Raw genomic sequence first — 23,509 nt, forward strand, 5'->3', positions numbered from 1 at the left:
ATGAAGGGGTGTAGATGATGAGAAGGCTAATGAGTCAGCACACCACCGGATCGTGTTTCCAACATCACCGGCTCGTACATTCACCGCAGCGCTCCAACACCCAGACGGGGGTCTGGGACAATAAAGACAAACTTTTTTTGTCTCCCCTGCGCAACAAGAGGGTCACCCTGTTTGATCAAGCTGCAGTCAATTAATTTTCAATTATTACCACCTCAATTATGTTACGTGCGGTAGTTTGGGGAGTTCTTTCTCTTCGTCACCCCGTTAACGCTCCGCTTGTGCCACTGTGTATGTGTGTGTGTTCGTTTTATGGAGTTTTTGTTTCCGATTCTTTGCATTTTTAAAGTGACAATGGTGCAGTGTAAAGGTTTTTGTGTGAATAAATTGGTAGAGTACACATGCATGAAGTTAACTTCAAGCCAATCAAAATGCTTTTCAGGATAGGCAAGTTTTGTCTTACACGAACCTATTCTCGGAACATTTGGCATATAATGAAGTACCGCAGTAATGGTGAGTTCCAAAGGTTGAATCCTCAACCGAAAAGAGATCGGAGTAGTTAGTTCTTAAGCATACAAGCGAAACAGCTCTGCGACATTCATGGCACCTGAGGGTTATTTTTTTTGTGTGTGACGACCATTTTAATCAACCATTCATATGCACCGGTTCTGCTCGGTACTCGGAACAAAAATGCCCGATCCTGAATGATATCATTAATTCACGTGAGCTTCCGTTTCCCCTACGTACATGGCAGCTTACCCACAAAACTGCCCATCAGAAAAATGTCCCTTTTCCGACGTACAAGTCCATGAAATTTGTGCCCAGCCGGGTGAAATGCGCAAGGAAATATTTCTGCCTTGATGGGCCGTGAGTTCTAGATGTGTTTGTCGATGCTGATGTTCATTAATTCTGCCAGCATAAACGACCGTCCAATCTTGAAATCGGATCCTACCGGTCGAGTGTGTACTGGTGACAACTGGTGTGCGTCCAGCAAAAACAACTTAACGATCCAGCCTCCCGCCACACTTCACACCCTTTACCCTGGAGCTGGCGGTACTCTATTAGGAGTTTTCTTATTTTGACAAGAGTTTTCCATACACACAAAAAAAGAACATACACACGGCAACTCCTCAACCCGTTCGCTTGTTCATTCAGTTGGTCGTTTGGATGGTCGTTTGGCTGTTGTTTTTCTCGCTGGTGCAATGTTTTGCCGGTTGTGAGGATGTTGTGTGCGCTTACCTCGCCGCCCTTCCCCCACTATTACCACCTTTTTTTTGCTTGTCCACTGAGATCGATCGTATGTTTTGAATTTTCGTGTGTGTGTGTGTGGGACTATGGTGTTCCGGTTTCACTGGGTTGTAGTTCTCGTTGTTGTGTTTTCTTCTTGCTAGTCTTTGTTCTACAATCGTCTCCGTTCGCACCGTTTTGTGACGACTGTGACGATGACGACTTCTTTGCGTTCTCGTTCCCTCGAAAAAACCCCCCTGGAAATGGTTCTCGAATTGCTGCCCGCACGGCACTCAACATGGCCACTCACTCAACGTCCCTTTTATTTGCAGAATAAATTGATAAAATTTGAATATAAATGGAATAAAACCCTGAAACTCTTACCGGAGTATTACTCAATCCTACGTGTATTTTGGCCACTTTTTCACTGTGCGTCGATGTTTTCCGTGACGGCGTGTGTTTGAGAAGGGCGTGTATGTTCGTTTTTATTTTATTCTAACCAGCACAACTTCCAGCACTCAATGCCACTGGTGATGGTATTTCGCACGCTGTATAGTTGTGGAAATCGGTTCCGTCCACTCGTTTGCCTCGCACGGTTTTTAGTGTGTTTCACCGTGGCACACGTTGAGGGCATTTGGGCATTGACGGTGGCAGGGCATATTTGGCTCGGTATCCGATTCGTTTCCGGTCCGCTTGAAACCATTCCCTTTTCGCATCCTTTATGTGATGGTGTTACCCCTTGCGCTGTGCTGAGCGTACGTATGGCGATGGTTCCTGAGGTCCAGTTCGAGCTGGGTCTTCAACGTCAGAAGTGCTCCTTGGAGATCGACAAAAGCGCACGGAACTAAGGAGGGCATGCTAAAAGCACGGTTGCATTACCGGAAAGGATACCAACTAAACGACACACACGCGCGTGTGTGTGCTCCAGCACAAACTTTGCACCCGCTTTTCAATGTGTTTGTGTGAGTGTGTTTTATTTTCCATGATCCTTCGTTTCTCGTTATCATGCAGTGAGATTCTTTTGATTTTGTTCTTAAGTGGAAAGCTGGCCAACCTCACTGCCGGATGTTGGATGAGTGCGGAAGAAAAGCAGAAAAAGGGATTCGAACGGATATTTCCTTTTTCCGGAGCAAAACTCCAAACATTCAATTGAGTCACAGATACGGTGATCCTTCCGGTTGGCATAACTAGCTTAGGGTTACGCCACACTGCAGCACTGTTGAATATCTAATAGCGTTCGAAGGGAAGTTCCGTAAAAGGATGTAAACATAAATATTACGGTAAGGCAACTCGTTTCGCTAGCAAATACGGTTTGACATGTTTTATTTACCGAAAAAGATTAGGAACATAATCTTCCACAAAAAAAACATCTAACATGGGTCATATGTTGCTGTGGACAATGCAAGAACTTTTTATTTATGTATGACAAAATATTTAAAGTACAAGCGTTCAAGTCTTTAGGAAAACATGCCCAAAACACACTGAAAAATCTTGTTATATTTCATATACCGTTTATTAACCACTAAATGCTTATCCAATCCAATAACGATATCCAATAGCTTTCTTTGTTCGTACCTCTGTCGCCTGAATTTAGGCAAACAGCAAAGCAGCACCATAAAACTAACTCGCATAATGGTTACCTTATAAATCTTTTGTAAGACTTGGACGACTTTCGCCATTTTCCGTGCGAATCGACATTTGCAATTTCCTCCCCACCCACCCATCTCTTCCCACTCTCCCGTCTGATGGCAAGTTTTTCCTTTTTGCAAAGTTTTTACCCCGTTTCGTTAGCCTAACGAAGACGATGACCTGCAACGGAAATGGAGCCTGCGCCCGACTGCGTCTCAGCTGTCACGGTCACGGCAGACAGGTTAATGAGGCGTCAATTGGATTTGGTCCTCGGTGTCGTTTCCGTTCCGTGGCGAAGACGTTCGCCACCGAAATAGTGCTTACCACCAGCGGCAACCATCTCCCGGCTCGACTCGAAATGACCTGCCAAGGAAGGTTGTAGACATAATGCTGTGAGCGAAACGTGCTGGCTACACTGCCGTTAAGCAGCAGTTACAGCTGCGGACCTGGCAAAGCAAACTGCTCATCAGATTCGCATTTCTCCTGGCCGACGTTGAAAGCGACGGTTTCGAGCCCGGGTGCTGCACCATTTTCGGTAAAATATACGTGGTTTTGTCCCGGTATCGTGGCCGGGACATGTGCCGCTTTTTGGAGGGTTCTACCTTCTTGGGTGGATTTTACGACCCGATTGGGCCACTACACCGGGAGCACCTTTTCTGTCGCCCGTGCTCGCCTGCTGTCGATTGGTGGTAATTTCATTTGCACTTTCCTCGTCGACGTCAACAGACCTTTCCGCACGGAGCCTTCGGGGCCCACCCAATGTCGAGCCTGGTTGTGTAGTACACAACAAACATAGAGATTTATTCAATTTCTAAAATTCATTATTCATACAGTGGCAAAGTTTGAATTAAGCAATTTATATTATTATTCAATTTGTTATTTATTACGACAACACAACCTGCTCTCCGGCGTGCAGGGCGAGTCCCAGGTCGACGTTCGTACATTGCGGGTTGTCCCATGTACCGAACTGCTCGCTGAACTTCCCATCACTGCCGTGTGACATCGACAAACTCATCGATGTTTCGCAGGGCTGCACCTAACGTATCATATTCCGCCCGTCCGACGAACTCACCGGTTAGCAGACCATATTTATACAGCGTATTTTCTTTTCTTCCTCCTTCCTTTTATTTGCAGGTGGCATGGGTGCGAGTGGACACGCAAACCATCCTCTCCATTCACCACAACGTGATAACGCAGAACCCACGCATTAGCCTCACCTATAACGACCACCGATCCTGGTATCTGCACATCCGGGAGGTGGAGGAGAATGACCGGGGCTGGTACATGTGCCAGGTGAACACCGATCCCATGAGATCTCGCAAGGGCTACCTGCAGGTTGTCGGTAAGTTGCCGCATAGTGTTATGTCGATTGAAGGCATGTGTCACATTTATTAAGGGTCAGCAGTCGTTTGCAGTTCGTATTTCAATTAAGGTTAACCATGAGTACCAATTATTGATGGACTTGACGATAAGTTATTTCCATACATTACTGAGCAATAAAGTGATGTTTTTGAACGAACGTGGTTTAAGTAATTTATAAATTCGAGTGGTGATGCTTTTGCAATTTTAAAGTGATTGCAGAGCCATGGTCCGAGTTTTTTTTTGTCTTATATTTATTCCATTAACAATGTTTATACTTTGTTTTAAAAGCTTTAAAGGATAGTACACTCAAAAAGACTCAGGCATAAGCTTTTCGGTATAGATAGCTTGAATTGCCTGGAGTGCCGGTTATATAAAAAACTTTACGCGTAGATTATGAGACTTTCGGATCTAAAGTTACAGACTGTACGGCAAAGCAAAAGGGCCAGGGATAAACATCCTCAATCATCTTAACTCATTATAACTTTATTCGCGTTTTACCAATTTCAAATCGGCTTTAATTTTTTTCACTTTACACAAGTTTTTCTGTCATCATACGAAACATATATATGTTTTATATCAGAACATGTTTATTCGTTTCACTCTTTCTTATTTTTTTTGTAATCGAATACACAAATTTAAAGAATGTTCTATTTTTACTTTTTGTGCATGATAACTTTTTGCATTTTATTAGTACAATGTCTAAAATAAAATTGATGATATTAAAATAAATATATTTAAGAACATTGTACACTAATCATGAGATTGCCATCAGTTAGAATATAATATGTTTCTAGGAAAACAATCCAAGTTTTTCAATGGAGGCAAGTATATTTGTTGTAGCTGATAATAGGCCAAATATTCTTGCGAAACCCTTTTGCGTCTAATACTTAAGTGTTTTTTACTAAAAAATCCAAAAATAATCTCTTTTGCAGATCGTCTGCTACCCCCTGTAGTCATATGTATGCTCTCTTTCGTTTGAATTTTTTTTTCATATACTAGAATCAAAGTTAAATTTTCGATTCATCGAAAAAATAGAAACTCGACTCAAAGCCTTGTTTAGCTGAAATTTCATAATTATACTTTCCCCGTAGTCAGCATCAGCATCGCTAATAACCATTCGTAGAAACAGACAATTTTGGAATGTTCGACAAATGGTTATTTTACCGTAGACAAGGTATACTCTCTTCAAAAGCTCCATAATTGCTTTATCCTCGTGATTGAAGAATACGACGAAAACGTTCGATTTCTAGAAACCACCTTCATTTTGAGGGGATGGTTCCGAATCACAGGATCAATTAGAGTCCAATCGTACATGATTGAGTTTCACTGGAAATTGATAAATCCTTCAAGATTCTGTTTTTTCTTCTGTTTTCCCCTGTTTCTTAGAGTTTTGCACAGATTTATACACATCTTCTATTCCATTTACTCGAATCGAACACTTCCGGAAAGTATTTCCTTACTGAAGTTTGCATGTTCATGGAAACTGGATAACAAACTGGATGGATTACTATTTATTGATCCATCGCTACAGGCCACAAGCGAACAAAAGCGCTTAATGTTTTATTGCACAACATTTGCCCATCGACACTAATCGACTCGAAATGTAAATTGAGTGCCAACAAAACGGGCACAGGGATCAGATAACAATTTGCATTTTGACCACCCTGCATCAAGATAACAGCGATTGCGTGTTGTACCGTTTTTGCTGCTCCCGGGTGTACCGAAAGCATAACAGAAAATTCAATTCATCAGCATCATGCGATTACGCGTTATCTGCCGCAAGCGTGCAGCATTTATCGCGTAAACATATCAACCGTGTCACCTACCACGCGGACTGGACACACTGCTGCCAAACCGTCAACAATACGGCGGCAAACATCATTCGGCAGACATCAAAACCAAACGTCATACGGTGGCAAAGGATTAGCCAGTGCAGGATGCGTTGATCAGGGGTTGGTGACGGTTTTCGCTCATACGATTATCACCGCCTACATAATGCTGTATCAAAAAGCTGGGAAAAAAGAGTACGGAAATGGTGATGGAAAAAGTGCTCTTTATCCCGCGGTACATTATGCACGCGTCATTGTTGTACTTGCCACCGGTCAAACAAAATGGCCTGCGCGGAGGATATAGCCTGCGATTAACGGTACCGATTCATGTTTGTTTATATTGCACCGTGCCTACAGGGGTACGGGTTCGGCTGTAGATAAAGGTTTGAGCATTGAAAGCGATCATTTTCCCACGGATGCATCAACATTCACACGGCCTTGGAAATGTTGCACTTCAATATTTTCATCACCCGATTAAGCTTCGCCCACTGGGCATTGTTTACGAGTAGCGAGATAATACGGCCGTGTGTTTTGGCGTATTAATGCTTCATCCCACTTCCGGACACCTGGTAATGGCTCACCATTCCACTGTGTTGTTTGGTGGATACAATTACTCGGAAGGTTATTTTCATATCAACTCATTAGGATTATTATAATTTTACTTTTCCTTTTACCCAAAATGCTTGTGTTTGCTTGTGCTGACGAGCAATGCATTAATAGCTTATTTACATTATTGCATTTCAGTACCGCCGGCAATCATTGAATCGATGACCAGCAACGACATGGTGGTGCGCGAGGGTACCAACGTAACGCTGAACTGCAAGGCGAAAGGATTCCCAGAACCATACGTAATGTGGCGGCGAGAGGATGGAGATGAGATGGCCATCGGCGGCGAGAATGGTACGAAAGTTTAATTAAAATTTCGAGTAAACTTCAAAGCTGGAGGCACCAACTCAACTCCAATAATGTTTTTTTTTTTTCAGTAAATGTTGTTGATGGCGAAATTCTACACATCACCAAAGTCAGTAGACTTCATATGGCTGCTTACCTGTGCGTTGCATCGAATGGAGTACCTCCCTCGATCAGTAAACGAGTGCAGCTAAGGGTACAATGTGAGTAACCAAAGGCAATGAAGAATACTGTGTGTTGTTCAGTATGTGTACTTTACAAACCTTGATTTATTTCGATCAGCTACGTCACTTGAATACACCTTGACATGTTGTATTTTCTCTCCGACATTTACCCAAGTTCCGCCAATGCTCTCCATCCCGAACCAGCTGGAGGGTGCGTACGTCGGACAGGATGTTGTGCTTGAATGCCACACGGAGGCGTACCCAGCATCAATCAATTACTGGACGACAGAGCGTGGTGATATGATAATTTCCGGTAAGCGACAATAACAACATCCCTTTTCCTGTTAACCTTTTCGTTGAACTCGGAATTAATTCACTTGCGAAACCGACGTAGGCGTTGCGTCAACGGTGATACACTTCAAAATCAAATCCACCCTACCGTTACTGCTTAACGAGAATGAATGTCTCTGCTGAGATTTAGAAATTCATGGGAAGTCTCCCAATCACTCAAAGGTACAGCAAAGAATATAGAAATTATGTGGAAATAAACGCTCCAAGTTTTTCCAACTCGCTTCAGATTTATAACTACCTAAGACATTGCGAACTATTCACACGACTAAATGACATGATTTGCCCCACACATTGGACGTCATCTTGATGCTGCCAACTTTCACCGTTTAACACTAATCAATGGGCAATCAATAAAACTTAACTCAATTCAGTAAATTAGTTACATGGTGGCGTAGATAAACGGGCGGGAGAAAATCAAATAGAGGAGGGAAAAACACAGCCACCGATCTCCGGTACCCGGAAAAGTCGAAAAGATCAAACACACCGACAGTGTGCCTTTGCTGAGCATGATAAAACAAACAAGAGCAGTATCCCAAAATGATCCTCGAGGCAACGACAAACTCCTACTGGCGGGTGAAAATGTTTCCTCGTGAATAAATAAAACCCAGGCCCCCCGCTAAAGGTGGGAACGGATACACGGTCAAACACAGACACACACACTCGAAATCATCGTCGGTTGTGTACGCCAAAGAGGGATAAAATCTTAACACAAAATGTCCTTTCCGATAAGCAGAGATAGTGTGCCCACGAGAAGAAAACAGGAAGGTGGAAGAGTCGTGCAGTGATGGGATCGATTCGGTTGGCTTAAAAAGGAAGTCAAATCCAATCAGGAAGGACACCGAAATAAATTATCGGCCCATGCGTTTGAAGTCCGCACTCTCGTTCCTAGTAGTGGTGGGGTGGGGGTGGGCCCAGAAGTGGTGACCTTTCCCTTCCCAAGGAAACTCATTCCACCTCCAACCGATCCAGCCACACACCCAACATCACACCTCCATTAATTGAATTGAGACTAAGTGATAGGGATACTTGTCCGGACGTTTTGGATGCTTTTTTCGTGCCAATTCCATTGCCACTGCCGGGACGATACGTGCTTCACACGGTGGCTCTAAATGGTGTCGCTTTGCCCTGTCAAGTGGCATTAACAGCCAATTTTGTGGAAATTGAAGAGGTTCGATGGTGGCTGTCCGGTTTGGACATGTTCATCGATGTTCAGAAAACTGTACAATCGTATGTTGGGGGTTTCATTTTGCGACCGTACAACATTGCTCGATTGATGTTATTGACTTTTCGTGTTTATGGTGTTTGGACGTCGCTCAGGCAAGATTAGGCCAAGTTGGGCTTACATTAAGGTCAATCAAACGTATGTGTTTTATCCATGGTCTTTATTTGGTTTAGTTGGAATTTGAATAAATTCATTGAAAGTAATCCTTTTTTGACTTTTTCAACCAGAATTCATAAAATAGACAAAAGAAGTATATTTCTCCATTAGGAGGGCTAACGATACGATTTTTTTTACGAGAGCTTCCCATGAAATGATAACTTCTTTCTACAGAGGAAATTCGATAAAATATCTAATGATTTTTTAGTTTTAAACTTCGTCAGTTTTGTGCCAAATAATAAAGCTTCTTGTATGATTATCTTTTTTCATAGTTTTAGTGGTATTCTTTACGACTTATTATTATGTGAAAATAGGTAAAATGTAGTAAATGTAGTAAATGGATCATGTAAATAGATCACGGAGTTCATGTAGTAAATAGATTCATCGATTGAATATTCTTACAATTTTTAATATAATCTAATACCAGCATCATGTGCCATGCCAACTCTTATGCAGCAAAATAGAAAATCAAATGCTTTATGCAAAGGGCAATGTCGATTTAAATGTTATCAGACTTCAACGATGTTTTATAATGCTACTTTCAACTATTGCTCCCGTCCACCCACAAGCACACACAGAGAGGAAATAATCGACCCCTATCATCACATCCTGGGTGTGTGGCATTTCAACAGGAAATGAACCTATTTAGAGGACCATTGAGGCGTATAAAGATACCACAGATATGTTAGCCTGCACCGCACCCCGACTCACGCTCGTCACACAATCAGGCGCTCGATAAAGAGATAAATCTCGATGATAACGGAGCGTAGCTTCACACATTACCCAGTTAACTGTCGGTATCTTTCATCTCACCCGCCCCCGGGTTGGGAACTCACGCTGAACGGAAGGATACTCCAGTAGCGGAGTCAGTTTCAATCTGCTGTCATTTGGCCATACGATAGCGTTGATGTTGGGTGGTATTGCTGTGAAAATGAAGAGTTAGTTCGAGGAAGATACACTCCCGTACCGGGCGTTCATCCAGGCTCGCCCGCCCTAACGGGCAGCCTTTTGTCCCACTGTGTACTTCCTGTTAGTGGATCAGATAACCGCCAATAGATGGGTATGCTTTTGTACGCACGCCACTGCCAACGATGCCTTGATGGCAAAATGTTTTCTAATATACTCACATGTACCGTGCTGGGTTGGAAATGCAGCAACCGGAAACGGGTCCTGGCGCTGAAAAAACATCATGTTGCATCTCTTCCACGTGCACGTTCCGGAAGAAATACCCTTTCGCATGGGGTGAACCATTTTCCGTCGCTCTAAAGCACGCGTAGGATAAATACCTATTGACGCACACATAAACACGTGCTCGCGAAAAACGTCTCGTCCTTACTGACGCCGCTTCCTAATCACTTTCAACGGCAGCTGCTGTCGGTTGCAGTAAGAACAACACAGGCTATGAGATCCCTGTGCACTCGTGCACTGGCATGAAAAGGGCTAAATGCAAGCGAGCCGCTGGTCCTGTAAAGCAATCGCACCGGCTTGGTTCTTATTTTTTGTGCCACCGATAAGTAAAACCCAGGGACCGTGCTGTTCCGTGACTAAAGTCACCTTTTCTCCTCATAACATTGGCATACACAGCATCCCGAGCTGCGAGAGCGACGGAACAGGACGTGGTACAATGGAAAACGGAAATACAACCTTTTTGCCGAACGACAACCGGTAACGTGGACAAATAGACGATCGAAAGCCATCCTACGATGTGAGAAATAAGTGACCGTTTCGCAGGATGGTTGAACGATTTTCCGCTTGATGCATTTGAGCAGTCAACATGGCAGCAAGCATAACGGAACGGCGATGAAAAAAGGTCTTCGTCGAATACACTCATCACGGAAGCAATATTTCTGTTTGGCTGCAGCTATTGTAAACCAGTAAACTAACGAACTGCCAGCAATAGTGACAAGTGATTTTACGAACGAACACCAGTGTTTATCACATTGGAATTTTCCTCCAGAAATCGGAAACGATCAGACTAGAGGGATTTGGACTAGTTCCGTGAACACATCGTAGCCAAAGGAATGTCTGAAAAAGTGTCAGCAATGGACAACGGAGAGGATTTCTGAGAGCTAGTTTACCAACCGTTGTTCGGACAAAAACTCGTAAGAAATTTCACATTGCGATGAGGTTATTCATTGACTTACATACATCGAAGTAAGTTATTTATCGATAATGAAATTTGCTTCGATAATGGCCGAGACCTTCAGTTTCAAGGAAAGGCTAAGGTATTCTTGGATTTTCAAACACATTTACTGCACGTTTTGTCTAGAGATGCAGATACTATTCTGCATTCGTTGTTTTCTTCAAGGATCGTCATTGTAAGGTGATCGTTTTCAGATTAATTCTGATTACACCAAGTTTTTAATTTAATTTCAAGCAAACAATCTTGAATTTATTAAGAATATGACCAATGAAAAGAAATAAGAAAGAGAATTTTCAAAGTTTAGCTAGAATTAGCAAGTTGGATAACGTTTTTAGCATAGTTTTTCGCTCGCGTAGACTGTTATCAAATCTTAGCAAAATATTTCAACAAAATAGCCTAATCACTAGGTTTATTTGTTACAGCCCAATACTGCTCCCGACACTCTTTTGCTTCCGCCGTACAATCCTCCTCCCGTGCCAGATAATCAAACGCTTGTTCGCAACTGGCTCATTATGGTTGTGGTTATGTTATGATAATGCGGCCGTAGCCCAAGTGGACAGGATCGATGGTATGCATATTAAATTACCCGCTACTGTCACCCTTTTAGCAGCACTGCATGCGCTTTCCGACGTTTGTCCCCGCCGATCTGTATCTGTAGCACACGATCGGGTGAGTAACTAGCTAGCCTACCGATAAACTGAACTCTTACAAAAACGATACACCGGTGTGGCCTCTGAATAAGCTCCGAAACCGTCTGCAGTAATCGGTCAATGGCCGTGGTTGGTAGTGGGAGCATTTCCGATCCTGCGGTTTTACTGTTTCTCATTTGCCTGCAGCGGGGGCACACTATTCGTCGACCGGTCGGTTCCTGGCGGTAGGGTTACACCACCCCGGTTTTGAAGGTTCGCTTTTTGGTGCGTAATGCTGCGATAAATTAATCCAGCACAACAATCCCCTTTCCGCTTGCCTTCCTCCACCCCCGATGTTGATGCCTTGCTTTGGGGTAAAACTCATCGAAACAGAATTATCTATGTTAACGTTTCATTCGCTATAATTAAATCAATTTAACGTTGGATGCTGGGAGGTCCACATTGGTCATGGTGGAGCGTATCGGGACGGTTTGGGGCGTTCGAGTAAAACCGGAACACGTCCAGCTGGGGTGGTGGAAACACTGACAAGGACGATCTCAATTACGTCCGCTAACATGCCGTTCTGTTCACGTGTGTGCATGTGTTGGCCATTCGGTTACGACTGGGTCGACCAGTCTAAACGCTGGACTGAGCACCGAAAATCGACGATGTGCGACGAATCGATTCGATCGAAGCGAGGGAAAACGATACGTTGTCTCTACTTCGTTTCAGCTCGTTAGCGTGGTTTTGGCGAGTGTGGGCATGGCAATGGACCGGTTCCGCATTTTCCAATATCAACTCATTCGAATCTAAATTGCCCACCATAACTCAGGGCCGAGAACACATGTTTGTAGATCTACATTGTATCTACTCGAGTCGTTCCTACCTTCCGAGCAGCTCCGTTTTTATAAGAGCGATTCCAATATTCCTGCCGAGTTGTATTCAGATGCTAGCAGAGAGAAGAGATGGATAAAAAAATCCACACACACAGACACCCCAGGAAAGGGAATGGAAAACTAAAATCTGCTATCAATGGCTCTTTATGGCAGGAGTTGCCAGAAACAGCAAGAACGTTCACTCTATCGATAGCCTTGGCATTGATATTCTTGAAACGAGTTCTGGAGAAAAGGCTGAGACAATACACGGTGTGACGATCATCGGTTGGAATCGATTCGTTTGATGGTACATGAAGCTTTTTTACCGTTCACCCTTTGTGATATACCAATCGTGCGACAAACGCAACAAAGCCGTACCTCGTGACGCAGACCGAAAGATTGCATCAATATTGAGATTATTCCAGGAACGTTCAAGGCATGAGAGCCTATTCCTACTACAATTTAGCACACACGTCTCGTTCTCGTTATTAGTGGCTTAAAGCATGGCATAAAAAGGATAAACTTCAAGGTTGGGATAAGAGAAAAAAAACATTTCGTTTACGTTTGTGTTTAATTCTTCGTTCCAAAGTAAAAATATTCTACACCAAAAAACGAAGGCGATATTAAACAAATAATTTACAGTACGGCACAAACCTTTTCACGATTAACGTCCCAATTGTTCGCACATACCGAGCGCTTTACTTAACCAACAGTCAAGTATCATACGGTCATTCTGGAATCACATTTAAAAAGTGATTTGAGTTTATGCAAAACAAAAGCTATTCAACAGTTCTCTTGTTGCATAATGCAGCATGCGATCTAGTAAAATTAAAAAAAAAATACATACCAGCAAAAGGAACGATCAACAGTACTCTCGCCTGTAACCGCACACACTGTGACTGACACGTTGAGGGTGTTATTATGGCACTTGCTAATAAAACAATTAAATTAGTACGCCGGTCACAAGTCATCACACGGTGAAGCACGTGGAACCACAGACCACAAAGCAAAGGGGACACTTTTCATCGAACGTGCATACGTCACGGACAGAACAGCATTTCAATGGTTGGTGCTAGAGCACGATAACTTTTTAATGCAAATTTGTATATTTGAGAAAGTAGACTGTAGTACCATAAGTTGTATAATGGAACAAAATTATCTTAACTGTCAATTTGATGGAACAGATTTATGGAGAAGTTTTTTGAATCATCTAGTTATTAATTTTGTTTGAAGAGAGATTAATACGGGTTATTTCATCAAAATTATCTGGTTTGATGGTATTAACATAACTATACTTGAATTTAGAATTTAGAAAATGTTGTTCTAGGTATACTACCATCTTTTTTCATTTCCAGAAAACGATAGTCTTTTTATAATAATAATTTATCACTGAAAATTTTGTACCATAACAAAATTCATTCAAATAGTTAATAATAAATAAAAAAGTACGATCAAATCGTTTTGTACTTTATTTAGAAGTGATTATTTAGCATAATTCTACATCGTGTACACATAAAAGAAAAATTTCATTATAGAATTCAAATCCCATTGAAACATTCCGCTTAAATTGAGCAACTTTAAATCTCAATCAATACTGTGAACCATACATAAGTTTCATTCCATAGAAATTAATCCATTCATAGTTCGAGTAATAGGAACGCATTATTGTGCAGAGGATAGTCTGGAAGCTTAAACATTAATGGTTGTTTGTATGAAATTTGAAATGTTCAAAATGGGAAATGGAAATATTTTCGTCTGAGTTCATAGTAAATTGGCTACTATAGGCAGTGTTGGTAACGCACTTAGTGGTTAACGGAGGCGCCTGGTACGTTGTTGAAATTTCAATTTCACATTATGCGCAGTTCAGTGAAATCATGTGTGAAGTGATTGAATGTATTCGCAGTAAAGTATAGCAGTCCTTGGAAAACGAATTAAAAAGAACTATTTTTCCTTGAAAAGTTATTTTTGATTTACAGGAACAAATGGTATCATGGAGGCGCCTGGTACTTTGTTATAATTTAAGTGCAAACATGTGTAGTAACCAAAACATAATTGCTGAAGCGTGAAAAAAGGACCAGTAAAATAAAAGAATTGAATAATCAATGCAAGAAAGAGCATTATTGCTAAAATGCGATAAGAAAATATAAAAATAAGTAATAAAAATAAAATTCATTATCACCTTTCGCAAAACGTGCTTTTTGCTAAAATCGACCTAAAGTTTCTATTTTTTCCGAACATTTTTCATCCAATACCATTCTCTTTCATTTTGCAGATACTTCCCGTACGGGTGATAAGTTCGAAACGATGTCCCGCAACACCGGCTACACGAAGTATATGAGTCTGAAGATTCGCAACGTCGGACCGGCGGATTTTGGCTCGTATCGATGCGTGGCGAAAAACTCATTAGGCGAAACCGACGGACTAATCAAATTGGACGGTAACTGAGCTTCCGGAGATCCGATATGATCCAATACCTTCTCCATTCCCTGCCATCATCCCATTTCCTCTGTGCTATTCAACTTTTTCTACCGTATCCCTGGTTACCTTTAGGGCGAAACAGACCGTGCTGCTGAGTGCATGTTGCGGGCTCCATTCCGGTGCTCATGATGTGCAACGGTTTGTCGGTGAAAGTTTTGCAGCTCCAGTGCAGTGCGTGTATTGAAGCCGATCGATGCACTACGCTTCACAATGCTGGTAGGAGTAAAAACGGCTAGACGGTCGAAAAAAAGGGCACAAGCTTCCAGTTCGTTCCCGCTTTCCTATTATGGGCTAGCAGGAACTGTATAAAACACAAAATTGAACCAAGTTCAATTCTTTGCATTCAGGACGCCGTTCGGGGTCAAAAGCGGATAAGATACCCGATATTGAGCGCTACATGCTTCATGGGATCGAAAATTGAACCTATTTTTTCCCTCTGCAGGGCGTGGAACGTCCAAACATCACTAAAGCGAATCCTAAGCTCATGTACGATCGAGATATTAACGATGGCGCTGACGGTGTCCGGAGCGCAACGGGCAACGAGATGTTAAAGTTGCACGACATAAACGATGGATAGCGGGTCGCATTTTGCCGAACCGTACAAGGTGCGACGTTTTTCCTGCGTTCTTCACACGACAAAGGGTCGGCTAACGTTACGCACATGGTCATTGTAATAGGGCCATGAAGTGTGTATGAGAGAGAACGAAAGAGAAGAGAACAGGAGCGGATAAACTTTTGATCCCGTTGCAGAGAGAGCCGGCGAGCAGAGCTACGGAAAAAAATCTTCTGCGAACCATTGTTTCATTGCATAATTAGCGGATGTTGTGCATCGGAAAGGTTTTCCATCGATCGTGACGTGAGTCGATACATAGTAACCTCGGGCTGTGATGTGATTTGCAACCAGGATGACTGCTTTCGATGAGCTGGCGGTCGGTACCTGGTAGCCCAGAGCGCCGTATGTAATTGAGTTTTCTGAGCTAATGGAATTCCATCGTGCATATCTGGACCGGATGGTTAGGCAGCGTTGGGTGCGTGAATGGAAGTGATTTTCCACTCTTTTTTCGTCCGACGGATTAACGTTTACGAGTGTCTGATCTGCCCGCGATGGTGTGGATGGATTATAAATCCAATGCGATGCGTATCTCCTGCGGCTATACCACTGACCGTCAACGGTGCAGCTGTTGGAGAGCATTGCGTGAGCATCGTTGATAGAAATGGAATGGCTTTATGTTGAATATACTTACGGAAGAAAAAAAATCACAACCGCACCGTCGGCTTCAAGCATGCTAACAATGTGCTGTGGTTTAACGATTTCGGTTTCCCATTTTCGAAAGCAATTCGAGTTATTATCCGCTGAGTATGGACTGGAGTATTGTTCGGTACGTTGAGGTTGTTGTTTGTATTTTTTACTTTCCTGATGATTGGAAACAAAATCATTTTGGATTATTAAAAAAGCGAGACATTTTTAAGAATTTCTTGATCAAACTTACTGCGGCTTTCACAAGCAGTTTATCGTCCTATTATTATCCTCTTTTCATAGAAACATTTCATAAACATGTTAGCATCACGAGTTTTTTCGACATGCCAATTTTTGTTGAACTCATAAACCTTTTATTCCTACTGAAATTTTTATTTAACTTTAATTTGTTTTTTGATTCCCTAACTGAAATTGGAACCAAACTGGTTTCTACATGAATGGCACAACTGTTTACGACACTTCACATTCAACTTAGGGCCAGCGTTGTCACAAACAACTTTTCATTTGACACCTTTCTCCCATACCCGGTGTTAGGATGGGAGTGCAAAACCAATTTACCGATATGCCCTGTTTGCCCAGCCCAACCAACCCATCCCCATTGCACGTCAAACAAAACCCAGTAGGTGAAGCCAATTGCTTGTGAAAATTAGAAACATCTATCAACACTCACCGCCGGCCAATACGGCCAACCGACGGTGATCAATCGACCGTACCGGAAAGAAAAACATCATCATCCTCGCAACCACACAACCACAACACCGAAAGGTTGTGAGTCCTCCCAACCGGCCGATCCGAATGGTCATCGACAATGACGACGAGGACAATACATTTTCAGTGGAAAACAATGAAAAACAGATCGTCACACGCACGCGGGGTGTGAAAAGTAATACGCAAAAAAGTGTTACGCAATAGATCAACTGATCTTGCTTACAACAACAAATTTATTTGCCCGAACCGCTTCTCAGCAAGAACAAAAACTGCGCACACTTTTTCCTATCCCTTTCCATTCCATTGTTTCGTCGCTTTCATCACCAACTAGACCACCAAACTAATGATGCCTTTCATTTGCTTTCGGTTTTTTAATTTATATGCAGAAATACCGGCCCCGACGACAATATTGACAACCGAATCACTTTATAACAATCGATCAAAAGGTAATTTAAATGTAAATTTTAAAATGTATTTTCATTTCATCCGAGCCTCGCATCGAGAATGGCCGGTAAGTCCTGTGCAGGGTGCCGTTGGCCGTGCTACCCCACGTTGCGTTGCTTCTGGCCTTCGATAAGAACGCCCCCGTCGTTGAGCGTATTCATGAGAGCACTTCTTCCATCAGCGCTGCCGTTAGTCGCCCTTTCGAGCTGTATTATTTGTGTATTTTTCTCTCGTCCTTGCTGGCCGAAACCGTACCCGTGCCGTGCACGACCACAAGTGGAATCCACGATGAGGCACAGTAGAATAAAGAATGAAGAGTGCTTTTCCTCATCATTACCCCCGTCGGTTTCGCTACTTTTGCCTTCTGGTTTGGTTCGAGGGTTTCGCAAACCACAGCCCGCCGTGGCGGTGATGAACCTTTTCCGAGTTTCTCTGTCAATGCACTTCACCACATCAATTTCCAATGCAGAATCACTTGGTTTTGGGGCTGATCGGGGTGTTTTTTTTTGTAACTACAAAAGTTTTGTTTTTCATAAGTTCTTTCGGATACTCATAAATCAATTGTTTGACTCACAGCCTTAAAGCAAGCACTTTTAAAGTGCTCCTGGAATCGATGAAAAACCAGTCGACCTCGACACTTTTTTAAAATATTCATATATGTCAATAGAAGTTTACATGTTTGTTTTTGCACTTCCGTCAGTTGCGGAAGTTGTTTGTTTTGCCAAAAACTTAAAAAACGTCCAAATGTTGGGTTAAGGAAATTAAATTTCATTATTTGAATGGAATAAACTGCCTTGGGTGGTTCCACTGTGTTTTCGATGGGATTAGAACGGATCATCTATTATTTATTGCTTTGATATAGCCAAACAATACATTTAAATCTCTTCTATCATTTACCGAGCCTTGTGATGCAAGTTAATTGTCATAAATCATGTCCAGAAATCACAAAAAGTAGAGACACACTATGACACTAAAGATCTGACATTTCTGCTGGAATATGTCAGTAGCATTCAACTTTTGTTTTAACGACCGATGAAATCTTGTTTGTGCACCCAATAAATTTAAAAAACTTGTAATTCTTACCGTTAAAATTATTAATTTAAAAAGAAGTATATTTTTTTATTGTAATTTTTTCTAGATTCATATCAAACCAACTGAACCAACTATCAAAAGTAGATTTAATACAAAATAAGAAAAAATTCTTTCTAAATTATACTCACTGTTACTTTTTACTCGTTTTGTATTTTCCAGGACGCAAGGCAAACAAAAAACATGATCCAATGATGGTGGGCGACTACGGCGTAGAGGAATGGAAAGAAAACGGTGAGTGTGTGACGTTTGGGAGTCATTTCAACATTCCATAGCAATATGATAAAATCGTGCCGAGATGATCATTTTTATACTTTGGATGTTGTCATTACTACATTATGTTTTGGGTGTGTTGATTTTCACTAGGCACATTTTGCTACGTTACAATTCAATATTTTTATCTAATCAAGGCACAGAACAACCATTGATTGTACATTTCATCAAGTTGCCAATGTGTGTGCGTGAGGCGGCTAAAACATGTATACCATCGTTATCACTTAATCACGCTCCGTTATGTTTTGCGAGCATAACCGATGCATGTGCATTGAACCATCGTATCGACCACGCTCGGTTGTGGTTTGCTGGCTAGTGTCTGTGTGCACATCATTTTGGTTCGAACGGTGTCGAACAGCATCGGAAGCTTGGTTTCATTTCAAAACAGCCATTTTAAAAAATAGACACAAATAAACACGGCGGAATCTAACATGCGTGTGGAAAAAGAGAGCACGAACATGAACGCAATATGGACATAAAAAACCAACAATCGCTTGTCGGTTTGGGCTGCATGTTGTAGCCCGGCTCGGTTTTAGTCGCTGTGGTCATCGACAATCAATTTCTTTTCGATTGCGGGTTATTGGTTGCTCCTGTTGCTAACCTTTTTCTCTCTACCTATGCCCTTTCCGTCTACCACTTGATACCACAAAATCAAATACCATTGCGTTGGAACGTTAACGCAGAGCGAAACGAGTGCTAAAACACAGCAATTTCCATCATTCATCTAGCTGCGCGTATTGGCCCCGAGCGTAGCAAATGAAATAAAAATAACGCGGTAGGGAAAACGCAAATTGATCCACAACGGACCGGTCACGTTTTTGGCAAACAGTCAGTTTTCGTTACGATAAAAAAGAAGCAGAAGCAAGCAGCAAAACTAAAAATGCAGTTACTCGGATGGTAATGGCGTAATGGATTGCTGGACGTGGTACATACCATCTGGCCGGATACAGTCATCCATTACACAAAACAAAACCGCGCCAGAAATTTGGAATATCCCGTTGATATTTACGAGTCAATTATCACTTCATTGTGAAAACACTAACACATCGGCATGTTGTCCTCTCGGTAGACACACAGCCATGAAGGGAATTTACCAGTATATAACAGTGATGTCACATTTGACCTTTCATTGCTATAGTTTTTTTTTATGTTACGTGAGGAAAGAGACAAAAGTTAATAAACACAATAAAAAAAATATCGAATGTAATAGATGAACAGAATGGAATGCAAATAATGTTTTAGCGTGGCCGTCTTAGTGTGGAGTGCCATTATGCTCGTAAAACTTGTAGCTGGAAAACAATACGGCTTACAATTTCACTCGTTTGTAATAAAACATAACCTTTTACGGTTGTTTATGGACAGTTTTTATAATTTTTGTAAATTTAAGCTGAATATCATAGTGAATCCCTGTATTATTTCAGAAAAACCAACTTTGTGTAAAAGGAGTTGTAACTGTTCATTACAAATATTAATACATACCAATTGTTTTCAATTCATAGTTTAATATAGTAAAGTACAGCATGGTATTAAATAGTAATATCAATGTTTGTTGGTAGAACAACGTAATGAATGGCATTGTACAATACTATTTTGGTTGGAAAGTTTGGTAATAAAAAATGCCTCTTATTAGGTCTATTTTGGCCAGGTTATCTATCTCCTTATTAACTATGAATGTGAACTCAGTGTTCTAGTGATGTTTTAAACGCCATTTTTAATATTGAGCCCAACTAATTTTCAATAAAAAAAGCCTTCCCCGGCGTATTGTGATGGGAATGACGTCAAATACCGCTTCATACATACCAAAAATCTCTTCACATATTGCCTATTCAAATAAAAAGCTAAAAATACTTTTTTTTACGCTATTGGCAAAGTACTTGGCATCTCTTCTCCCAAGAACGATTAGGAATTCTGTATCCAAACGTTACTGTTTGCCACGGCACAGTAATGTTTTAATTGATTTCCAAACACTTAAGCAATCGCCTCAATCATAAACACCTCGGATAGTGGATATAAATTATCGCGGTAATCAGATTATCACCCTATCATAATTAATCTCCTTCTCCTGTGCACCAGCTAGGCGTTAGTTGGCTCCATCCGGCCGAAAACTATGACTATTCAATTATCCTCCGAAAACATAAAACACCAATTAAGCACACGGTAGCACCGTAGTCTATAGGACTAGAGAGCCCGAGTTCCAGCTGGCATATAATTGCAAATCATGCACCGATTTTCACCCTTAAAATGACGAGCCCCGAGTGGCGCAAAAGCCCCGTCCCGAGGTGCGAGTGCGGTTCAATAAATCTTTGTAAACTCATCCCGGTTTGGTTGTGTTTCGCAGCTTGTTAACAAATGACTAAGGTGCGGCAGCGAAGGTGGAACCCCTCCCGTACTAGAGAGAGAGAATGGACCGCAAAGCACACTCCAAAACGAAAAGCCCAGTGCGCCTGGGAGGGTTACACAAACAAGGGGTTGCGAACAAAAGGGGGTAGAAGAAAGCCGAGGCTCGCTAACTTCGACAGCCACAGGGTGCACATTATTTGTCCGACTGTCCCCGGAAGGTAATTAATTACAGCTTCAGGATTCGCTGGGTAGCGGCACCGGGACCAATCCCATTTGACAGCTTTGACAGGGTTTGGGTTTGGGACTGCCTCGACGGTCACTGGGTCGATCGGCGAAGCGTGTCGTTGCTTAGATGGAGAGTTTTTTGCTTCCTTGAAGCGAACTTGATTCCCGGTTTGCTAGTCACTTCTCGTCTCGTACAGATTGGTATCCATTCTACAACGCGAGGAACGCACCACTTTCGCAAAGTACAATTAATTATGTTCGAGCGTGCCTCAATTATTCGCACATTTATCAATGCACTGTACCGAGTGAGCTTTACGCGAGCAGCAGCTGCGAATCGATTACAGGCGATTCGAAACTTCATCTTCAATTGAGGTATAAATAATACGTCTAGCAACACACGTTAGTGTATTTGATTCCAACCTAGTAATATCACTGCGCCCTCTGAATATCCCCAGTATCATTTTGTGCGATGCTCACTCAAGTAAAGGCTACAGAAATATCGGAATTGTTGCTGGCAAGCGGAAATGCAAATGTGCAACATGGTCAGAATTAATTGCCGCCTCACGTCACACACGGTACCTGTTCGACGTGCACGTGCACAATTAACGAATTAATCCTCTGTCTAATCTACTACCAAACATCCGCGTTAATGTGGCAACCTTTTAACGCTTCCTTCACCATGTTCTCGATCGTTGCAGGACCTTCGATTCGACATCCTCCCGGGGCGTTTCACAATGGTGCAGCGACAACTTCACCCACCACAGGACCGTGCATTCGAACGGTAACAACCTACTGCTGTGTTCTCTTCCTGCTGCACCTACTGTACACGTCCGGTTCCCACCACCATTGCCATAGGCAGCCAAGATGAAAGTGAAACACCATCCTCAACTCCATCCGCGGCACGTTAATAAAGAAGTCATCGTCGTACGTTCCCTGCGATAGGTTTCTGGAGCAGGAACAAAGCAGGTTGCGATTTTTATGGCGAGCAACCAGAACAGCAAGCAAACAGACAGATAAATCGAAAAATGTTCCGGCCGATTGGTGAATCAAAGCACGGATTGAGTAAGCTCCGAATGAAGGTTGCGTAGTGGACATTCCAAGCAAAACGGCCACACCCCTTACAAAGGGTTACATGTGTGGCAGAGATGTAGGTAATGGTAGATGTAAGTATAAGTACGTTTAACGGTATCCGATGCAAGGTTTGATTTGTGCGCCATGTGCCTGTCACATTTGCGCACAGCCTGCATACGGAACGGTAGTGTTGATTATAACTATTGTAGTTAAATTTAAGTTTAAGTTACCGGGAGCTGCAAAAGGATGTATTCTATTAGCTGGGGAAAAGTATTGAAACGAAATAATCATTGCATTGCAGCTACCTGTCCAAAATGGCGCAGCGGCAGGAGTTTATTGTACATACATTATTAAAGCTTAAATTGATATGGTAGAAGATGAAAGATCTCCATAGCTTGGAGGGTTATGACGTGCGGTGGGTGTGGTTAATATGGTCGCACGAAAGGTGCACAGTGCGTACGATGCATCCAAAATTGCAGCATAAAGTGCAATCGAATACAACAATCGAAATTTAACACGAAAAAGTGATGATAATTAGTTTAGTCAAGTGATACAGATACAGTGATTAAGAAAATTGACTTTGCTGGTTGCTTTGTTGGTTCAACTAGAGGAATTATGTTTCGCTATGTGTTTTGGATATTACGTGTGTTTTTTTATTTAAAAATGTCAAATTTCCACAACTGAGTTTCTTTGAGTATGATTTTGAAAATTTAGCGTTAAGGTTGACCCAAATATTTTATAAAAAAATTTGCTCATAACTAGGTACACCTTTTGTCCCTCTCTGACAGAGCTCAAATACTAGTAATGCTCGACTTAATTATATCAGTTTAGTTCGCTACCATTCCCCAGTAATGAGTTCGTTAGGTTATAGTGGCTCATAATATGGAACACCTAACAGGTCCCACCAAATAACAGCAATTGAGTGCCGTTGAAGCTTTGTGTTGAATTCCGCTATTGAGTTAGTTTTTAATAGCTTTGAAGCTATGTCGTTTTCTAAATTTAGGTCCGTACTGGCACTTAACAATTATTTACTAATTTGTTTTATTGATTTTTTTCCATATTTCCATTTTTTTAAACGTTTTACGTTAAATATAAAATTATGATCTTCTCTTAGTTAATTTTAAACATAT

At 41.9% G+C, this 23,509-nt stretch overlaps 1 protein-coding gene across 1 annotated transcript in view; it reads left to right on the plus strand.

The window, feature by feature from the left end:
• The window catches only part of LOC128712443 (lachesin), a 97,720-nt gene extending 75,544 nt beyond the window's left edge, over positions 1-22,176 (plus strand). The window contains exons 5-12 of the mRNA XM_053807336.1: positions 3,988-4,195; positions 6,789-6,944; positions 7,028-7,156; positions 7,293-7,430; positions 14,766-14,930; positions 17,324-17,383; positions 18,633-18,704; positions 22,007-22,176. Of these exons, the coding sequence (XP_053663311.1) occupies positions 3,988-4,195; positions 6,789-6,944; positions 7,028-7,156; positions 7,293-7,430; positions 14,766-14,930; positions 17,324-17,383; positions 18,633-18,704; positions 22,007-22,176 (1,098 nt within the window). The remainder of the gene's footprint in view (positions 1-3,987; positions 4,196-6,788; positions 6,945-7,027; positions 7,157-7,292; positions 7,431-14,765; positions 14,931-17,323; positions 17,384-18,632; positions 18,705-22,006) is intronic.
• The last annotated feature ends 1,333 nt before the right edge of the window (positions 22,177-23,509 follow it).

The sequence above is a fragment of the Anopheles marshallii genome, chromosome 3 (assembly GCF_943734725.1).
Source record: "Anopheles marshallii chromosome 3, idAnoMarsDA_429_01, whole genome shotgun sequence".
Lineage (NCBI taxonomy): Eukaryota > Metazoa > Arthropoda > Insecta > Diptera > Culicidae > Anopheles > Anopheles marshallii.